At 57.5% G+C, this 20,747-nt stretch overlaps 1 protein-coding gene across 6 annotated transcripts; it reads right to left on the bottom strand.

Annotated features, from left to right (window-relative positions):
- DDR1 (discoidin domain receptor tyrosine kinase 1) lies at positions 1-15,338 on the bottom strand. Of its 6 annotated transcripts, none has more exons than XM_032649396.1 (19): positions 15,317-15,338; positions 13,678-13,846; positions 10,815-10,947; positions 10,622-10,724; positions 10,193-10,421; positions 8,726-8,873; positions 8,367-8,475; positions 7,692-7,878; positions 7,335-7,581; positions 6,691-6,786; positions 6,422-6,573; positions 5,382-5,547; positions 4,579-4,689; positions 3,254-3,498; positions 2,956-3,083; positions 2,529-2,744; positions 1,829-2,063; positions 1,105-1,254; positions 1-992 (listed from the first exon to the last, which is right to left on the bottom strand). In XM_032649396.1, exons 3-19 carry the CDS (start codon positions 10,903-10,905, stop codon positions 852-854), a joined length of 2,754 nt encoding a protein of 917 aa, XP_032505287.1. In that variant the 5' UTR covers positions 10,906-10,947; positions 13,678-13,846; positions 15,317-15,338; the 3' UTR covers positions 1-851. The 6 variants fall into 6 exon arrangements, with proteins under 6 accessions (XP_032505287.1, XP_032505286.1, XP_032505288.1 ...); XM_032649395.1 differs by lacking the exon at positions 15,317-15,338 and adding an exon at positions 15,050-15,227; XM_032649397.1 differs by lacking the exon at positions 15,317-15,338 and adding an exon at positions 14,407-14,422.
- Between the last annotated feature and the right edge of the window lie 5,409 nt (positions 15,339-20,747).

The following is a 20,747-nucleotide window of genomic DNA, read 5'->3' on the forward strand; positions in this document are numbered from 1 at the left end:
TGTGGAAAACTCAACCTTTATTATTACCTGCCTAGTGCAGGGGATTAAAATAGCATTGAGCTAGATCCATATATTAGTGTAAAAATCTGTGTCTCTCCCCCCCCAAAAATGTACAAACCCCAAGTGATTATAGAAAAACCAATGTGGCAGCTACCATAGAGATGTCCAACCCCAGGGCCATGGGCCATTGCTCTCTTTCCCCCCTAACCCCAATACTTATTCCACAGAAACATACAGGCTTAGAGAAGTTCTACCTACAACAGGGCAGATGGGAAGTGGGGAGGCTGGGGGGGGGTAGGGATCACCCCCAAGTCCAGTGTTTCATAGGATGGAGGAGGGAGGCCAAAGCTGAGGGCAATCCCAGGAGGAGGCACAAGGGAACCCCTTTCTCCCTTTCTTGTCCTCCTCACTCCCCAGATTCTCAGCCAGTGGGGTCCAGTGTGTGACGGAGAGAGAGAGAGGCTGGGGGCAACAGCCTTCTCTCCAGGTACCAGTGTTATCCAGGGGGGCCCAGGTGCTCCAATGGGCCAGGTCCAGTGTCTGCCCTATATTTTCTCCCACCTCCCCCAAGAGATGGCTAGAGGAGGTCAGAGAGGATCCCATCCACAGGGCCAGCTGGGTGGGTGGCAGGGGCTTCTAAGAGGAGCAGGAAGGGGGCATGAGAGCATATCTGGGGAAGGGAGGGCGTCAGCTCCCTGGCAGGCCCAGCCCACCTTCAGCCACACTGCCTCTCTCAGAGGTGAAGGGTGGTCAGGAGGGGGAATGGAGTGGGGTGCGCTTAGCTCCTCTTGTTTAGTGCCGCTGGCCTCCCCTGAATCCTCCCTGAGGGAGGGGTGGCTGGGTGTTGTGATTCACACTGTGTTGAGCGCATCTTCTGCCAGGAACCGATGCAGCTGGGAAAAGGGTGGTCGCTGCTCAGGCTCCCGGCTCCAGCACCGAAGCATCAGCTCATACAGGCCCAGTGGGCAGGCTGGGGGCCGGGACAGGTACACCTGCATTGTGGCAGCGTGGATGAAAGGCAGGCAAATGTTCTTTAGTCCCCAAGATGACAGGCTCTGGCCCTCCTGGACCCCCAGACCCATCTTCCCTCCCCTCTGCTCTGACCTGCCGGCCCTGGTCCCGGAAGAACTCCCCCGCGTTCTCGATGACTTGCTCATCGGTGAGCTGCCCAAACGGCTGGGCCCTGCAGAGCATCAGCACCTCCCACAGGGTCACCCCAAAGGCCCACACGTCACTGGCAGTCGTGAACTTCCCCTGGTGCGTGCATAAGGCAACAGAGGCAGAGAAAGGCATCAGTCAACAGAGACCCTCCTCCTCTCCCCACTGGGACCCCACATCCACTCAGCATCATCCTCACACCCACCTGACTCCCTCCCAACCCCCGGCGGTCCACCCTCCTTAGCTGGCCCTCTTTCCCACTAAGCCTGCTCCTCTCCTCTGGCTCTGCCTTCTTTCTTGTGCTCTAGTCCTCTCCCCACCTCTTCCCGATTCTACCCATCCTTCCCCCCATTTTCTGGTCCTGACTCTCCCAACTCATTGCCTTCTATCTCTAGCCTCCTTATCTCTCTCTCTCTCTGCCACCCTGACTCCATCTCTCACACTCGCCCTTGGCTCCTGGACCCTTTCCAATCACACCATAACTCTCTGCTTTCTCCAGTCCCTTGAGCCAGAAGGAACCTTATAGAGCATTGGTCCAAAGCCTCATTTCAGAGATGCGGAGAACTGCAGTCCAGGGAAGGCAAGTGACTGAACAAGATCCCAGAGCTTAAGTGGCAGGCAGTGCTCCCCTAACCGCCCCTCCCTTCCCGCCTCTCTCAGGGCCTCTCACCATGAGGATGCACTCCCAGGCCATCCACCGGATGGGCAGCACCGCCCGGCCCTGCACACGGTAATAGTCCCCGGCGTAGAGGTTCCGGCTCATGCCAAAGTCGGCGATTTTGATGGTGAAATTCTCCCCAACCAGGCAGTTCCTTGTGGCCAAGTCCCGATGCACAAAGTTGAGTGTGGCCAGATAGCGCATGCCCGAGGCAATCTGGGCCGCCACGTGCAGCAGCATCGGGTAGCTGAGTGTAGAAGCCGACAACAGCGGGTCATAGGGGCAGCCCTAGACTCGTCCCCACCTCACAGATTCCTGGGAGATGAAGGAGAGCCCTCTTCCCAGGACTGGGTTACCCCTCCTCCTGGTGCGCAGATGGAAAGCCCTGGTGGAGGCCAGTGGGTAGATGCCCACTCAACCTTTCTTTAGCTCATCCGACCCCAGGACGCTACCGCTTTTGTTATGCTCCACAATCTGGACTCAGGGACAGTGAGGGCGAGAGAGCACAGGGAAGTTCCTGACAGGGTCCAAGTCCCTTCACCACCCTCATTGTCGTAATCTCCAGCCTTTCTTCCCCTCAAGTTCTAGATGAACATGGCCACATGTGTCTCATGCCAGGCCCCCTCCCAGAACCTCTACCTGCCTGCCCACCCCACGTTCCCCCTTTCCCTCTAAGCTGGAGTGAGGGGAATGGAGGAGACCCCCTGTGTACCTGATGGTGGCCCCCTGGGCCGCCTCCCCATCTCTGTCCTCCTCCACCGCCTTGTCCTCTAGCTGGTGGGCACTGAGGAACTGGTTGAGGTCGCCATTCTCCATGTAATCAGTTATCATGCAGAGGGGGTCGTCCTGCACACACACGCCCAGGAGCCGGATGATGTTTGGGTCCTTTAGCCTCGACATGATCTTCACCTCCTTCAGGAAATCATTCCTGGAGAAGCAGGGAGAAGGTGGTGGGATGCCGAGGGGCTGACCTGCAGCTTCCCTCCAGCTCCCACAAACCAGTGCCCCACTCCCCAGCCTCTACTCACTAGTTCCCAGACACTCCCCCACTGTTGGTCTCCACCATGTTTCTCTCTAGATTGCTCCCCTCTCTTCATGGCCTCCCCCCCCTTCTTCCAGATGCCATCCCTGGTCCTCACCTGGCATTCTTGGTGGCATCTGGCCGTAGGATCTTGACAGCTACAAGTAAAGGGTGTTCCTTGCGCACACTAAGGGGGAAATCAAGACTGACCAGATCTTGAGGGTTCTCTACCTCACACAGGTGCACCTGGAGAAAGAAGGTGATTTGGTAGGGGGTCACAAGGTTCACCAAGGAGACACGGTCAATTGGGACAACACAGATGATGGTTTCCCAGCCAAGGGGGATATCTGGGCATGGCATGAAGAGAGGCAGAGAGAGGCAGACACTGCTGATGGCTGGGCAGGAATCCTTCTTACCTCCCCAAACTGGCCCTCGCCAAGCTTCTCCTTGAAGCGGAGCCTCGACCGAGGGAAATCCACTCTGGGGGGCCCATCCCCAGCTGCCCCTGGGGGCAGCGCAGGCACAGCATAGGTGTTGCCTCCAGTGACACCCTGCAGGGTGACAATGTCAGCCTCGGCATAATGGGGGACGCTGTTCTGGGGAGGTGGGGGCAGAAGCGGGGCACCCGGCTTCTCCGGCTCCATGTAGTCCCCACTGCAGGCTACAGGATGAGGGAAAAGAAGACAGGACGAGGCATCAGGAACAGCCCCCGAGAGCCACGGTTCTCCACACCCCCGTCTCCCAGAGGCGCCCCGTCTCCCAGGTGGGTGAGAGACTGGGTCTACCCTCCTCTCCTTGGTATTCCACCCGCCAGCCTCAGAACAGAGAAGGTGCTGGCATGGGATGAGAGCTAGCTGCTACAGAGCTTTCAAGGCAGTGGAAATGGTTGAGCAAAGAATGTCATAAGGTCTTGTACTCTAGGGATCCCAGCACAGTCCAAGACCATGAAAGAAGTCTTGGCTGCCAAGTGGAATTCCTCTACCCACCATTGGAAGAAGGATGGTCCCAGCCATCCGGTCACCCTCCAATTTCCAATTTCCATGACCCACTCACCGCCAGCCACTGCCATTCACGTAGCCGTTCTACCGGTTGCTTTCATCCTTTCATCCTCCCTGCCATGGTTACCCAAGCCCTCCCTGACCCAACATACCAAGCTCAAAGACAAGCAGAGACAGGGGCACACAGAGGGAGAGGAAAACAGTTCCTCACAGCCCACGCAACATGGAGTCTACAGACAGAGGAGAGGAAGCAGAGCTGTCCCCCCTTGGCCCTGGGGAAGGGGTGACGAGAAGAAGGTAACACAGAAGGGAAGAGCAGACAGGAAGGGCGGGGGCGTGAGCAGAGAGAGGACATGTCGGGGGAGAGGGCAAGCACTGGGGGAGAGGCCCTCCTTGCAGCTCTAGAGAGAGGGGAGAGTGAAGGAAGGGTTGTAAGAGAGCCTGGAGCCACCATAGCAACCTCCTCTCTGGCTCTGGAGAGCTCAAGAGATGGGGTGGAACAGGAGGAAGGGAACAGAGCTGAGAACCAGGGAGCTTTCTACTCCTCAGCTCAAGGGGGAGGCCTTAAAAAGGAGCAAGCAGCAGCAGAGGAGAGCTAAGGGCACAAGAGCTTCCTCCTTGGGAGCTCAGGAGAGCAGAAGAGGCCACAGTGGGGAGAGGAGGGAGTGCAAGGTGTGAGGACTTTTCCCTGCCCCAGTAGAGGTACGGGGAGCCTGGCAGAGACTAGGGGCAGAGGGGCTTACCCTGGGTGTTGGTGGGTTTGGCCCAGGCGGGTGTGGGGGGGCCCGGGCCTCGAGGGGGGCGGGCGTAAGTGGCCAGAAGGAGACGGTAGGCTGGATTGGAGAGCAGCAACGCTGTCGGGAGAAGGAGGGGGGGAAACACGGGGAAGGGATGAGACTCAAGGCTAGACAGACAGGGAGACACAGAATAGGGCAAGACTAGGGCTGACGAGAACGAATGTACTAAGAGACAGAAATGGAATAAAACAAGCATCTGGAGAGTGCTGGATAACTGGATGATAGGTGATAGATGGACGAACAGATGATGGATGGATGATGACTGGATGGATGGACAGTGAATGCATGGATAGATGATGGATGGATGCACGGTTGATGGATGGATGATGGATGGATGAGTGGACGTATGAATATATATGGATGGATGAACAAACAGATGGATGAATGATGAGTGGATATATCGATCTAGGTAGATGGATGGAATGCACATAGTGTGTCTAGGAGAGAGGGGAGGAGCCAGAAAGACACAATGAGAGGGCACAACAGAGATGAGAGAGGGAAGTGTGTGGGGCACAGAAACAAGATGAGCGCACTGGGGACTGTGAGTAATGCATGGAAAATTCCTGAGGGAGATTATGTGGTAAGGACATGGAGTAATATAGAAGGCTGTGAACAGGGACACAGAAATAAGAAAATGAGTTGAAACTGGGGAAGACAGTAAAAGAAAGGAATGGTAAAGGAGAGGAAAAAGGATACACTGAGAAGACAGGCAGAGGACGGAGGTGGGACTGGAACAAGGAAGGTCTTACCAGAGCCGTTGGGGACACCCGGAGCAGAGTGGGGCGGATTCCCACGAGGCCGGGGCTCCTGGTAAGGGGGTGGTTCTCGAGGGCCTGGGCGGTTGTTGATGAGGATGGTGTCCCCAGGGACAGAGAGGTGAACCGTCAGCTCCTCTTCTAACACCCGACGCTCGGCCTTGTCATGGGGAACGGGAATGTTAAGGGCAGCTACTGCTCGGCGCGCACTTCCCAGCTCTTGGTTAAACCCTACACCCGTGTTCCCTCCTTCAGTCCTCACAAAGTCCTGTAGTCATATGTACTGCTAACTCATCTTTCAGGTAAAGAAAGACTCAAGGGCATTTAAGTGGGTTCCCCGATGTCCCACAATGGGATTCCAACCCAAATCCTACCAGTCCATAACTATTAACTGTAATGTGTATCCCCACCACTGGACTCTGGCCTGGAAGACGTGGGCTTAGGGTGTGCCGCACTTCTTCCAGTCGCTCCCCTAGCTCCACTCGCCACCTTCTCCCGCTGGGCTCCTGCCCCAAGAGGTCGATCAGTGTGGACTGCGTCAACAGGCTGGGTCTGGCTTGGCCAGATAGGAGCCCCAGCAGGAGTTTGGAGGGCAGACAGGAAGTGAGGTCAGGGTGTTTATTCTCCCAGCCCCTCCCCAAGGGATGGACCCAGGTGAGCTGCATCCTGGAACCAAAGTCCATTGCCCCTCTCAGGCGCCCTCTCCACACACTCCTCCTAGATTCCTCCCGCCTTCCAGTAACTGCCTCCTCCTCTCACCCCACAGACCCAGGGATGGTAGTGACCAGGCCTGGGGAAAGGCACTGCTTCTCGTGATGTACATACACCCTGCCCACATCTTTCTACGTGGTCTCCTTACTAAGCCTCCCTCAAATTATTCTCATCCGACTGTGCTCTGTGGTCCCTGCTGGATCCTAACTAACGCAGGAGTCCCGACACACGCTGGCCTCACTCTCCACGCCCACATCCTGCCCATCCCTCCCCAGGCTGCCCCACCCCCAGTAGCCCAAGGGTCCGCACGCCACTCTGCCCACCTTGCTGAGGAGCTTGCGCCAGTGCAGGCGCCACAGCATGAGGGCGATGATGAGCAGCAGCAGGAGGATGATGGCCACCAGGCAGCCAATGAGGATGGCGGTCGGGCTCCCCTCGGCCTTGGCCACAGGCTGCTGGCCCCTGGGCTCCAGCTCTGGTGGAGGCAGAAGGGTCAGGACCACGGGTGGCTTCCCACCCAGGCTGAGGGGGCCCAGGGAGGACTGGTGACACAGGACCCACACGCCCTGGCGGGGGCCCCAGGGCAGCTCACCCAAGCTGCTGAAGTTGGTGGGAGGTGGGCCGGGTGGCCACCAGGGGGCTGGTGCGAAGGTGCCCCCCAAAGCCAGGGAGGAGTCATTCACAACATCTGGGGAGAAGGAAGAAAAAAGGGGAGGTCAGATAGGGAGGAGGCGACGAAAGGGAGGCACACATGCATGAGACCGAGGGAATTCTGTTATTGGGTGGGGAGTAAAAGCAGGGCTGATACTCAGTGTATGTACCAACCAACCAGGATAGGCGGTGGGACAGGATCCTGGAGGGTCCTGGACGGTTGTGGCGGTGCTGGATGTTAATCTTTTAGTTGCTGGATTGTGGGGAGAAGCGGGACTCCTGAGGAGAGCCCGGGGTGCGGGGGGATCCTGGCTGTCAGGAGGCTTAGAGAAGAGGCTATTTCTCAACCAGCACAGAATATCTCAATATCTTAACAACCACAGTCATACTGCTCAACATCAGTCGTGAGTGAGGGGCTCATAAACGAAAGACTGAGACAGGCAGGGGGAAAGGGGGAGGGAAGTGTTCAAATTATTTAGGGCAGCCTTACTTGTAAAGTCTCACTGGTGCCGGGAGTGGTTATTCGAGGGCACTATGGGTTAGTAATCCCAGAGGCTGGGAACTGGGCAGAGACCAGGGGCTTACCAGAGATGAAGGAGATTTCGCTGAAGAGTAACCACGGCCCAGCAAAGAGGAAGCGACACTGCAGAAAGCGGCCCACTCGGCCGCCCAGGGGCACTGACACAGTCCGGGCTCTGGGGTCCCCCAGGCTGCCGCCCAGGGCATGGCGCACGGGCTCCCCCTCCCAGGCCATGGCAGGGCCCCTCTTGAAGCGACACTCCACCCCGCCAGGCAGGCGGGCTCCCAGCGTGTGCATGTTGTTACAGTGGACCTGGGGGAAGGAAGGAAGGACACAAGGTCAAGTCCAGGAGAGCCCGAGCGAGCACCCCAGGGCACTCACCCTGGTCTCAGAGCCCTCCCTGGGAGTTGGCCGCACTTAACCTGCATGGCATGGAAGGTCCTCAGCCGGTCAAACTCAAACTCCATCTCCACGTAGCCGCTGGGGAAGCTGTGATTGCTCCATCCCACATAGTCATAGCCTGGCCAGACCCGCAGCTCCTGGCTCTTCCTAAAGTCATCCAGCCCCACCACGCCATCTGCCAGCTGGCCCAGACCTCCGTACTGCAGCCTAGAGAGGAGGGGAGCCGAGGAAGAAGAGGGTGGAAGAGAAGAAAGTGTCACCTATCTGGGTGCTCTACAACCCCCATCCTCCAGTGGCCTGGCCAGCGTAGCCCAGCAACTGCCCACCCCTGCCCCAACCTCACACAGCTCTCTCTTACCCCCACCCAGGACTCTCTAGGGCACCTTGAAGTCACATGCTATACAAAGGCACCGCCTCTAAGGGACACCGCTCAACCTACGATGTATTTATTGTGACAGTTTGCAACAGATTTAAGTGTCTTAGCAGAGGCAGGCCTTTCTCTAATTCGCACAAAGGGTCACATTAGCTAGTGGTCACCGTGCTATCCCTCAATCCTGGACCTGTCCCTTGAGCCCCACCTAAGCCATCGCTCTCTGCAGTTCTTCCCTCTCGCTGCCCAGACAACCCCCTCCCCCACCCACTCCATCCACTCTCCCACCCCAGGCTCCATGTCCTGCGGGGCCCGCTTCTTTCACCCGCCAACGGTGTGTGTGGTGTGTCCATCGTAGGTGGAGTCGTTGAGGTGCACAGCCTCAGATAAGTACATCGTCTGCCCCACAGGGGCCATGTAAGACAGGAGTCCATCTGGGGCAGGGGGAGGAGGGGCGTTAGGGGCACGGAGCCTCCATCCCCGACCCCTGCATCAGGTTTCAGGTCCCTCTCTCGTAACCCCTCCACAGGCCACTGGCATGGAGGAGGCAATGCTGGCCAGTCCCCTCCTCACTCAGAGTGACAGATTCCCAACAGGACAGAGGATCCTGGATGCCCCTCTCCCCCATTCCCACTCCCCAGTCCCCAGGACAGGAATGAATCCTCAGGGGTCTGAATGACTCACCCTTCCAGAGGCAGCCATAGAGCTCCACCCGTAGACAGACGCTCATGACTCGGTCCGCCCGGGGATAGAAGCGAACCAGTCGGGCCACCATGGGGGGCCCAAGGTCCTTCAGCACCACTCCCCCAGGATCCTCATTACCTAAGATCACCTGTGGGCCAGGATGCAGGGGTGGATGGGGGAGGAAGGCTCCAGATCGGATGTAATTTCCCAGCCACCAGCTGCTCCCTGGCCCAGCCCACAGTGGCCACAGAGACCCACGAAGGGTGGCACCGAGCACCCAAGGCGTGGAGTACAGCCAGGCATTTGTAAGACACGGGGCTGCAGCAGAGCCCTCTGACACCTCTCTGGGCCTGATGGTCTGTCCTGACCTCTAAGTCTCTCGACCTGTTGTGCCCAGGTTCTATCCAGTCCCTCATGGCTCTGCACCCCTGCTCTGGCTTCCCCTCTTCCTTCACCCATTCCCTCTGTTCACTCAGCAGATGCTGGCTGAGCACCCACTCTGCACCAGCCGGGCACATTCCTGGGGGTGAGCATCAGTCCCTCTCCTGTAGGACAGTCCAGTAGGAGAAACAGCTGTGACAAACAAGAGGCAGCTGGGGGTGGGGAGTCAGAAAAGGCTCTATGAGGAGGTGATACCTTCGGGGAGAACTGAATGGAGGGAGGAGAGCCTGTGGACAGCTCGGGGAGGAGCTTTCCAGGCACAGAGAACAGCAAGTGCAGGTGTCCTGAGGCTGTGGGGTGAGCCCTAGCATGTACCAGGAACAGCGAGAAAACCAGCAGGGCCCGGGTGGAGCGAGAATGGGGAGAGGGGTAAGGGATGTGGACAGGAGCCGGCACAGGCTAAGCTTCTGCACCCACAAAGGACCTCAGCTTTTGTTCTGGCAGCAGGAAAGCCAGCAGAGGACTGTGAGCCAGGTGTGAGGCATCTGCTTTGCATTTTCTCAGGTACCCTAGATGTAGCCTCCAGGTGGAGATTTGACTTCAGGAGAGAAAGAAGCAAGGAGAACAGTTTGGAGACTACTGCATTCATCTAGCTGGGGATGGTGGGGTCCTGGCCTAGGGGTAGAGGTGGAGGTGGTAAGAAGTGGGCAGATTCAGGAAATATCATGGAGGTGGAACAGACTGGCCTTGCTGATGCTTTGGCAGTAGGAGGTGGGAGAAAAAGAGGAATCAGGGATATCATCTTAGCTTATGGTGGTACCACTTCCTGAGCTGGAGAATGCTGGGGGAGGAGCAGGTCTGGGATGGGAATGGGGCTCAAGTTCAGCTTGAGAAGTTTATGGTAAGTTTGAGTTGACCATAATACATCTAGGTGGAAAGTGGTCAGGTTTGCAACACTAGTTGGAGCTCAGGGGAGATGTCTGGGCTAGAGAGGGCGCACACTGCAGAGTCACCAGTGGATAGGTGGTACAGCGGGGGGACAGAGGAGAGCCAGCCTTCCCTGGGCACTGTCGCTGCCAGCCTCACCTCCTGGCCCCAGCGGTCCCTCCAGTCCATCCAGCGGTGGCCGTCCCGGGAGTAGCGCAGCCGGTAGCTGGGGGAGAACTCCTTGCCCAGGCCCCCTGCGTGCCGCCCCTGGGTGCCCACCAGCGCCACCAGGTGCAGCCGCCGCAGGTCCACCTGCAGGTACTCCTCCTCCTTGGGAAACACCGGCCCCGCAGGGCACCATGCCCCATCTCCATCGCTGCTTTCCAGCCTGGGAGGGCGCAGGAAGTCACAGGGAACATCTGGCCCTAGGTCTGCCTCTGTCTCCAGTATTTAACACCCCCGCCCAGTACTATGGGGGGCTTCATTGGCATCGACCCTCTCAGAAGCCTCTTGGCTTGGGCAGAGTGTCGGAAGGGCAAGTAGAGTCCCCAGGGGTTTCCTCCGGGACAGCCCAGGTGTGCCAGCTACCTGCTGTGGCGAGCAGCAGTGGAGTCTGACCAGGAGCTGGAAGCAGAGATGTCACCATCCGGGATGGTCCGGTCCTGCATGCCCAGGGCATAGCGGCACTTGGCTGGGTGAACACAGGCATACGGAGGGTCAAAGCTCCCAACTCGGTCTCCCAAGCCCCATCCCTCAGAGACCCAAGAGCCAGTCTCCTCACCAGGGTCAAAATGTCCCTTCATGTCAGCATCTCCTGTTGCCACCAAGAGCATCAGCAGCAGCAGTAGAAATGAGAGGGCCCCTGGCCCCATTGCTCTTGATCCCTTGGGCCTACGGGGGTGGGGGCAACATCTCTGCAGGGGACATAATGAGGGGGGAGGTTAGTTAAAGGGCAGTCAAGGAGACTGGCTCACAGCCAATAATGAAGAGACAGGATGGGCTGCTTTGGGGATAATAGCAGTGAAATGACAACAACAGTCACCGTTTAACAGCATCAGCTATATTTTTAGAATGCTTCCCATGTGCCAGACACCGAGCTAAATTCTGGTCCCCTCCCCACCTAGGAGACCAGAATTCTAAGCGAAGCGGGGGACCCCAGCAACCTTCCAATCTCAGTGTCCTCTGTAGCCCTGCTGGCCCCCGACCCAGCAGCCTCAGCCACATCTGGGAGCTTGGGAGAAATGCAGAATCTCAGGTCCCAACCTAGACCTGCTGAATCAGAGTCTGCATTTTAACACCATCACCAGGTGACCTGTGCCTATTAAAGCTTGAGAATCCCTGGGCCCCTGGCAGCTTGCCCCCGGAAAACCATTCCAACTACAACTCCCTATGAACCCAGGTATCTACCCTCCCCAGCCTCAACCCCAGCCCCAGCCCCAGCCCCAGGAAAATCGATCCTGACCTGTCTTCTTCCCAGCAGAGGTCTGCTCTGAGTTCTCCAGGCCCTGGAATCCTTTGGGATCCCTAGTGCCACCCCTCAAACCCTGATCCTCTCTGCCATCAGGTCCAAAGTATTCCATCCCCTCTCCCTGCTCTGCCTTCCCTTCCTAAGACCTCGACATCCTATCCCCCCAGTTCCCAGTTTCTGAAGGGGACTGCTTCAGAAGGAAGAGCCCAGGGCTGAGGAAAAGGCTGAGTTGCCTGGGAGATGAGGGCGGATCTAAAGACGGGGAAGCCAGGTCACCCCAGGAGGTAGGAGGAGTGGGGGGATACTCCCCCATCCCTTTGTCCTCCTCCAGCTGCTCCCACAATGCTCTAGGGCAGGAATGTAAGAGGCAGCTGAGACCCCACAGCTCCAAAGCAGCAGCTGAGGGGGCTGACTGAATTATGGGGGGACCCAGGTATCAAAGGAGAGCTGGAACCGGAAGCATCACGCCTGGTCCCTTGGGGGTCTGGGAGCTGGCACAGGGGAGCAAGCTGCCGGAGCCCCAGGCAGCCGGCCTGGAATTCCTGGGTGCTGCTCTCCACCCCCACCTCTCTCGGGAACAGCAGGGCCCTTGTTCCCCTGGGTAACCTTCATGCCTATCCCAGATGAGTCATCAGAGCCAGACGGAGCAAGCAAGAGGAGCCCGGGGCAGACATACAAAGACAGGCAGAAGATAGAAGGCAGGGGGAGACAGGGCGAGAAACACAAAGCAGGAGGTAAACAGAGCGGGCTTCGAAGCGCAGGGCACAGAGCCAAGCAGAGAAACACACAGAGAGACGTCTGGGGCAATCTGTTCGCTGACACCCTGTCACCCCATTTCTCTCCACTGGGTCACAAACACCAAGGACAGGCCCAGAAGACCTACCCCAACCCCACTACAATCAATCAGTCAATCAGGCCCCCCGTGTGCCGCCCCAGGGTGCAGCAGGAGGCTGGAAGCCAGGGGCTGGAACACTCTGCCACAAGCCCTTCGCCCTCTTCTCCCAACCCCCAACCCTCACCCCAGACAACACTCACACAGCTCTGTACACATGCGCGCACACACACAACTGTCTTACAGACTTTCAGAGACAGACACATGTGACATCCTCATAAATCCATTACACACATAGACTCCCCAGCCAAGGCAAACATGGACGGACACTCAAGCACACATCACCTCCATCCACACCTCGGCATTCTTTCAAGTTCAATCCCATCACTTAGTTAATAGTCACCTTCAGACACCTGTGAACATGAACTGACAAACATGCTCCTACAGAGGACAGTGTGAGACACACACTCAGGTCCTCAGGCACAGGGTCCCAAGAGAACTGGGGCCCACCCCTAATACTCACGGTGACCAAGCCAGAGGGAAGTCAAGAGAGTGGGGAACAGAAGGAAACTTGGGTGGCTGGAGTGACCAAAAAAAAGTCATTTCTCTATTTTCCCATATGCTCAGCTTTCATCTCCACTGTACCACTCAATTCTGGACACACTATGTGCCCTCAGCAACAGCGAGTCTGAGCACCAGACTCTGGCTGGGGGTAGAGGTGCTGGAAAGGAATGTCCAGCCAGCAGGGGACCTGTAGGGTGAAGGCTGGAGAGGAGGGAGCGGGGAAGGGTCACTGGGGATAGTGCTCCCTGGGCAATGACAGTAACTCCTGGCAGAACCAACTGACCATCCAACCGTGGATGAACGACTGTCACTGGCAGGTTATGGTGTCAGGCCCTCTCTCTGCTGGGCTGAGGCCAGGCTGCCCAACTGGGAGCTGGCTGGATGGAGGCTTAACAGTTCGTAGATGCCCGCAGAGACTGGCCAAGTAGGAGGACAGGCCCACTTCTCCAGGAGGCCGGGAGATGATTCAGTAGGACCACATATGAGCACCTGTCTTCCTGGGGTTCAGTTCCTCCATACTGGGTAAAGGGGGTCCTTCCTCAAGGCTGGAACACACTTTCTCGGAGCTCGGGGGGTTCCCCCCCCATTTTCAGACAGTAAACCAGAGCACTGTGGAGGCGGGCAGGGACAGACTTAGCGGCGCTGGACAACGAAGTCCAGTCCGGGAACATCTTGCCTCCCGGCCAGGCCCTCATCCTTCGGCCACCGCGCGTCCCCGGAGCCCCAGGCCGCCGCCCCCGACCCTCCGTCCCGCAGGGGTCCTCCCGCCGCTCTTCCTACCTCTCATCGCTCTTCACGGCAGACCCCGGCGTCCGACCCCGAAGCGGGGCCTCCTTGGTGGCGGCGGGGCGCGGGGAGGGGGAGGCGGAGGGAGCCAAGAGCCGGGAGCGGGAGGCGCCGGCGGGGCTCGGGTGTCGGGAGGCGGCTCCCGAGAGCAGCTGTCGGGGGCCTGTTCCGGGGAGAGGAGCCAGGGCTGGGGCGGCTCGGACCCAGGCGCCGCCTCCCCCTCCCTGCTCCCCCCTCCGCCCGCTCGCCGGGCGCTCGGGCCGCTGCCCTCCCTTCCCCCTCCCGGGCTGAACCGGCCCCGCCGCTCCCACGCCCGGCGCCGCTCTCCCGGCCCCGCGCTCCTCTCCGCCCCGCCACGCCCACCCCGCATTCTCCCGCGCGCCCCGGCCTCCCCCAGGTAACCGTGCCTCAGTCCCCGCCGCGGGCTCGGCGCTGCGTGCCCATCCCCCTCCACCCGCCCACGGCCCACCACCCCCCCCCCAGGATCCCCACAAAGAAGAACGGCCCAAGCAGGGGGCCAGCGGCTAACCGCTCAGGGCCTCCCCCACTCCCAGGCCCCACGAGGGGATGGCCCGCCTCCCTACTCCCCCTTTTCTGGGCTCAGTTCCTGGAGAGGGAGGTGAAGGGGAGCAGCCCCAGGGCACAGGGAAGGAGCAAGTTCCCACAGGCCCGGCGCCCGGTCCGGCAGCAGGAGTTTGAGTGGGGGAAGGGAGCAGGGCTCACCTGTCCAACCCGGCCTCCTAGACCTACTCTCTTCACACCGCCAACCTTGCTTCTCTCTGGCACCCTCTGAGCCTCTGGTCCTCTACACCCCAACCCAGCCGTAGGAACAGACCCCTCTCTCTACGTCCACCTCCAGTCCCTCCCCATAATTCCACAAGGCCCTCCCCAGTCCTCTCAAGGACCCTGGGGTCCAGACTCCGAGGTCCTGGTTCCCCTGGGCTCCCTGCTCAAAGTCCGGGAGTTCTCTTCAGGGCAGCCAGCTCTGCCCTGGTGGGGTCGGAGGTTCTGACCGCTGGCAAGGATAGGCCCGGACAAGGTGAGTGGTGGGGATGAGGAGGAGGATAGGGGGGCAAAGAGAAAATCACGCACAGACAAAAAATAACAGTACGCGAGATCCAGAGAAGTTGGGTGCAGAGAGACGAGGTACAAACCCAATGTGAGAGAAAGAGAACGGGGGAGCTGCTGGGTGAGGTGGGCAGGACAGAAGGGCTGTGGTGGGAACTGTGCCACCCCGCTCAGCGCTACCTGGGGCCCCACCACCTCTCTCCACACCCCACACCTACCAATCACCTGCAGGGTAAGGTCTCACGCCACTGCAGATCTCTGCCCCATTGCACCTCACAGTAGATAGATATAAACTCACCCTACGTGCAGTCCCAGACAACAGTCCCAAGAAAGAAACACGAAGTCCCAGACAAGTACACAAAAGCACTGCCAGGAAGAGGCTGGCCCTTGGGAGAGGCCAAGGCACATATGGGCACGTACTCCAACTCACGGGTCAACACACAAACCCTAGGGCGCCCCAACTGCTAAGGGACTCACTAACAGGCAGCCCCATGGCCACCCTGAAAATTGCCTCTTCCCACCGTCCCCTCCCACCAAATCCCCAGGGTTCCCCCGGTGCACCTACCCCTCCGGAGAGGGCAGCTGGGGAAGCTGGGCCCGGAGAGGCTGGGCCGGGGGTGGAGCCAGGCCGGGGGTGGGGCCAAGGTTTCCCAAGTAACCTCACCTGGGCGGACTCTCAGCCCCTCCTTCCAGGGGCTGTGCTCCCGGGAAGCCCCGGGCAGGCGGCCCGGCTGAGCTACAGCCAGACCCGTCAGGGAAGGAGGAACAGCCCCTCACACCCCAGTGGGACATTCCACAGCCCAGGCCCACGCTGACCCCGGCCAGGTGGCATGGCGGTGCCAGACAGAGGGGTCGACTGCGGAGAGTATAAGAAACCATAGAATCCTGAAACCCTCGCTCCTTCTCCCCCAGGAGAAATTCCTAGTCGGTGATGCCCACCTCAACCCAGCCCAGAGCTGGAGGAGTGGGAGGGATGCAGGGCTGGGGCCCTGTGGAGTCAAGTGACAGAGGAAAGGGGGCTGGAGCCGGCTGGAATGCCAGGCTCTGAGCCGAGACTCTCAGGGGCCAGAGAGGGAAGTCCCAGCCATTCAGGGGCCCCCAGAGTAGTACCAAAGACCTAGTGTATCCAGCCACCCATCCGTGGTCCTCAGAGCCCATCCCACATCTCCTGAATCACTCACAGCTCCAGAGGCCCCCATGTCCTCCTGAGCCCCCAAAGGGGGGCTCTACCCCTCCCCCATCCGTGTCTTCCAATTCAGGGCTTCCCTCCCCTTCAAGCCAATGGCCTTCTGCTGCCCAGGAAAGAGGAGGAGGAACAGCTGAAAAAATGTGAGGAGAGGCATGTAGAAGAGAGCAGCTTCTAGCCTGCAGACTACTGGGCCACTACAGGGAAGCCCAGCAGGACCAGTGAGAGAGAGGATGGGCCAGATGGGCCCCCCACACAAGCTGCTGTCCCCTTCCTGGGGGATGCAGCTGCCTCTGGGTCAGCAGCTGGGGAGAGTGAGAATCCACTGGGGGGTGGGGGGCAGAGTGAGGGGGTGGACAAGGCCCCGGGTGTGAGTTGGGCCTTGATACCACCAAGTCCACATGGGAAACTGAGGCCCAGGAGCAGGAGGAGGAAGAGATGATACAGCACAGGGAGGAAGACGAGGCAGAGCTCAGCTGTGGGCAGCCAGGGGGATGGAAAGAGATGGGGCCATGGTGATGGAACTCAGAGAGGCAGGAGATAAACTCAGGCTGAGGCAGAGGGGTACTGGGGATCAGACAGAGGGAAGGGATGAGAGGGCACACGGCAAAAGGTGGGAAGAGTGGAGTTTGGGGAAAAGGGCTGGGTGAGCAAGTGAACTGGAGTGGAGACGATGGGGAAAGGGTGGGGGGACACTCAGAGAGGAGGGCAGGAAAGAGAAGGGCCTCAAGGGGACGCCAAACAAGGACAAAGGGGAGAAGAAGCGGTTGGAATGAAACCCAGAGATGGGAGAAGAGGAAGACGGACGAAGGGACTGGGGAGAAGAGAAGAGTTAGGGCTGAGAAGGGAAGGGACAACTGAGGGACAGACCAGGGGAGACAGAGGCCCCAACTCCAGAGATCGAAGCAAACCTGCTTCTGAAAGCAGGACACAGAGGCCCCAGACCTCTTGGTTGGTTACTTGGATACATCCTAGTCCTCGGCCCATCTGCCACACCACGGTCCCCAACTCTATTCCCCATCCTTTCCCTCTTCCCCACCCCTCTGGCTCAGGCACACTCCCCTCCTCCCACCACACCTCCAGCCTGGACCGCCTGGTCCCTCCCCAAGAGGGGAGGGCCCAACTCCACTCCCCACTCCTGCCCTCCCTGTTCCCGCTCTCGCTTTCTCCCTCTCACCTCCAGCTCAGGGTTATCCTGGGTCCCAGTCCCCCCAGTCTCAGGCCTTTAGGGTTCCGGCTCTGGGGCTGCCAAGGCCGCCTGGCTTTGTCCGCCCATCCGGAGCCCCGGGAGCAGCTGCCCTGGCCAGCTGCGGCGGGCTTCGACGTGACCATGGCAACCCAGCCCGCTCCCCTCGCCGAGCCTCCCGGCCCCCGCAGAGAGGGAGGGAGCAGCCAGGCCAGGGAGAAAGGGAGGGGAGGCGGAGGACTGTGAACCGCAGGGAGACCGCAGACAAAGACCCTAGACAAAGGGAGATGCAGGGAAGCAGCGCGGGAGAAAGCAGCAGCGGCTGGCTGTGGCTGAGAGCTTAGGCAGCAGGCATTAGGTCCTGCTGAGGGGGAGAATCCAGGCAAGAGGGACAAACAGACAGGAGGTGGGAGAAGAGATTAACAGTGGTCCTTAAGAGGTCTCCTTCTGCGTCCTTAACAATTCATTTCTTCTGTCAGGGTTTTGCACTCCGGGGAGAACCAGAATACCGGTTTCCTAGTTGGTGAGTGCCCCGCCCCCCCCGCAAGTTGTACCAAAGCATAGGAAGTACCCAAGGCCAAAAGGCACCCTCAGTTTTCCAGAACAATCCCAATTCAAACATATTCTGACCTGTCACCTCTGAAGTACAAATATCATTGTCAGACAATGTACTCCAATTCTTGATCTGGAAAATATGCTTCCCAAAGCCAAAGGGGACTGATTAGGCTTGGAGAAAGTAGGGCCAGGAGGGAGCAGTAACGAGGCCTCACATTAGAGGAAGCAAAGTACCAAAAGATGGAGCTAATAGACACCAAAAGATGGAGCTAATAGACCCCCGGGGATCTGTTGGGATGATAATGTGAGATGGCATACAGGCCCCATTGATGGAAACAACCATCCAAACCCCACTAACATGATCTCCATCTGTGGCTTTCTCATGTGTCACTTGGGTCCCTGAGTTCCATGTCCCAATTCATTCCACAGTTATGAAGGGTATGTGCAGGGCAGGGTTCTGACAGTAAGAGCTATGAAGGATACATAGAGGAACACAACCCACTCTGGGCATTTACAGTCTGGAGGGGGAGCAAGGCATGTATATGTATATGTGTGTATAAATATGTATATGTATAAATACACATATGTGTATGTGTATATGTGTTTGTATATGTATATAATCAGAGAAGACAGCCTTACCCATACTATAGTCAGAGCTGGAAGAGGCTGTGGGAACCCAGAGGAGGGGCAGGCCAGGTCCTCCTGAGTGAGAGCAAGATCAAGGACAGCATCATGGAAGAGTTGGAGCTGGAACTGGGTTTTAAGTCAGACAAAGATTTGCAGAAAGGAAGCAAGGCCATTCCTGGCTAATAGCAGGGAGCCGTAAACATGGTTATGTGAAAACGCAGCTGTGGCTGGAAAACAGAGTATGCGTTAACCCCAGAGAGGCAGAGTGAGGTGGGGTAATCTCATTAGTAGTTTCATTTATTCTGAAGGTGAGGAGGAAGGGCCTTGGGCCTTTGAGCTAGGAAACGCATGATTAGATGGGTGTTATTTTAAAAGTGGTTTCTGGCAGCAGCACGTTGGATACACAGTGCAGAGCAATGGCTGAGGAGGAGGGAGGAGTTCATTCCCCCTTTATCTCGTCCACATCCGCCCGGGGTTTCCCGCCCCCCGCCCTCCAACCAGCAAAGCCGTGATGAAATGGTGAGATCCTACAGAAAAGCACATGCTCGGTTCTCTCCCGGTGTTTTCACCTATCATTTGGTTGTTTCCTTGGGGCCTCTGAGGTGGATGGGGGCAGGGCTCTTCTTAAAAAGGGAATCAGGGGCTTCCCTGGTGGCGCAGTGGTTGAGAGTCCGCCTGCCGATGCAGGGGACACGGGTTCGTGCCCCGGTCCGGGAAGATCCCATATGCCACGGAGCGGCTGGGCCCGTGAGCCATGGCCGCTGAGCCTGCGCGTCCGGATCCTGTGCTCCGCAACGGGAGAGGCCACAACAGTGAGAGGCCCGCGTACCGCAAAAAAAAAAAAAAAAAAGGGAATCAGGCCCGGAGAGTTTGTAACTTGCCTTAGATCTGTGGCAAGTTACTGCTCTCCACCCAGGACTTCTATCCGCCTCTTTCTTCCGAAAGGGGGCAGGGGCTAGGAGGGAGATCCAGAACGGCTTCCTGAGTGGCTGGACTAGGCAAAGGCCTGAGCCCCTTGGGTCCTGCCCCCTTGGAAACCGCACCTTTCTTCAGTCTTTTGTAGGCCCCACGGTCCCTGTAATGAACAGAAAGACCACTGGGGGGCGCTCGCTGCACAGGTGACCAACACTACGATAATTACTGGAGAAAGTGAAAACCTGGAGGGAAGGAGCTTCAAGCCTGGACGTGGAACCGGGGCGGGCAGAGCTCTGGAGAGGCAGCCAGGGAGGGAGAAAAGAGAAAGGCTGAGCGGAAGCTTAGGGTAGCTGCGGGGCTCATTAGTGTGAAATACGCTGACAGTCACATAGCAGAAATACTGTTATTTATGGACAGAATCTTAGAATCTTCACTTTCTCTTTTCTATCATTCTTTGCCAAAGCCTGTGGCATTCTCAGCAACCCTTGGCCTCTTCCTGATAAAGGCTGCTGATTACTGAGCCTTGCTAGGTGCCAGGCTCTGCCCTCAGCACTTGCCCAAGTCATCGTATTTGGCCCTCACTGCAGCTCTGGCAGCAGTATTTTGAGATACTTCAACTTTTACAGGGGCAGAAACTGAGGGTCAGAGAAATCAAGTAACTTGCCCACAGACACATACACAGCAATTGGCAGATGTGGAGTTCAAACACAAGTCCTTCTGACTCCAAAGTCAAAGCTGGACTGGAGTGTCTGAGCTATCGTTCTTTGTCCAACTCTAGGGATCTGTCATAAATCCTCACCCCTTCCTTTAAAGTCCTTGAAGATCTTGGGACATTGTCCTTAACTCCTCTAACTTCCTTCATCTCCCAAGAATACTAGTGGTCCAAATTATTCTTGTTTGTACACAATGTACAGAGATTGAACGATGGCTAACAGTTCGCCCAAGGTCACACCAGAAGTCAAGGTCAGTGCTAGGATAGTGTTTCTCAAACTGAGGTTCCATGAATGCTCTGTGAAAGTTATTAAATTCCATGTTTTTGTTTCATTGCTAATTTTTTGGAAAGTATTTTAAGCATGTTCTGGATCCTGTGTAACTTATCTAGGGACCTGCATGTGAGTGCCTGCATTTGTGTTGTGTGTTTACCTACTTGTCGTCAAGTTAGCACTTCTTTAATTGTCTGGCTTGCGTTCGTACCAAGTGAAGTCCAGGGGACACGTACTGACAAAGATTTCTTCGTTATTTGAGCAGACACAAGTAGGGGGAGAACTGAATCATGCTGGGCACACGGTGGAATATTGTGTCAACTTCAGAAGAGCCAGTGAGGTATTATGTGTTCATATTGCCAGCACCTTCATTTCAGAAAAAACGACACTATTCATCACATCAAATTACTTTTAGTTTAAATTGTCTTTCCACTTTTGTTTGTACTTATTGCAACTTTGTTTTGGGTTTATGACTGCTTAAGTACTGAAGCAGGAAGGGTTCATAGTTAGCTGTGTTTGCACACATTTGTTATAAAAATAATTT

This window comes from Phocoena sinus, chromosome 11, assembly GCF_008692025.1.
Source record: "Phocoena sinus isolate mPhoSin1 chromosome 11, mPhoSin1.pri, whole genome shotgun sequence".
Lineage (NCBI taxonomy): Eukaryota > Metazoa > Chordata > Mammalia > Artiodactyla > Phocoenidae > Phocoena > Phocoena sinus.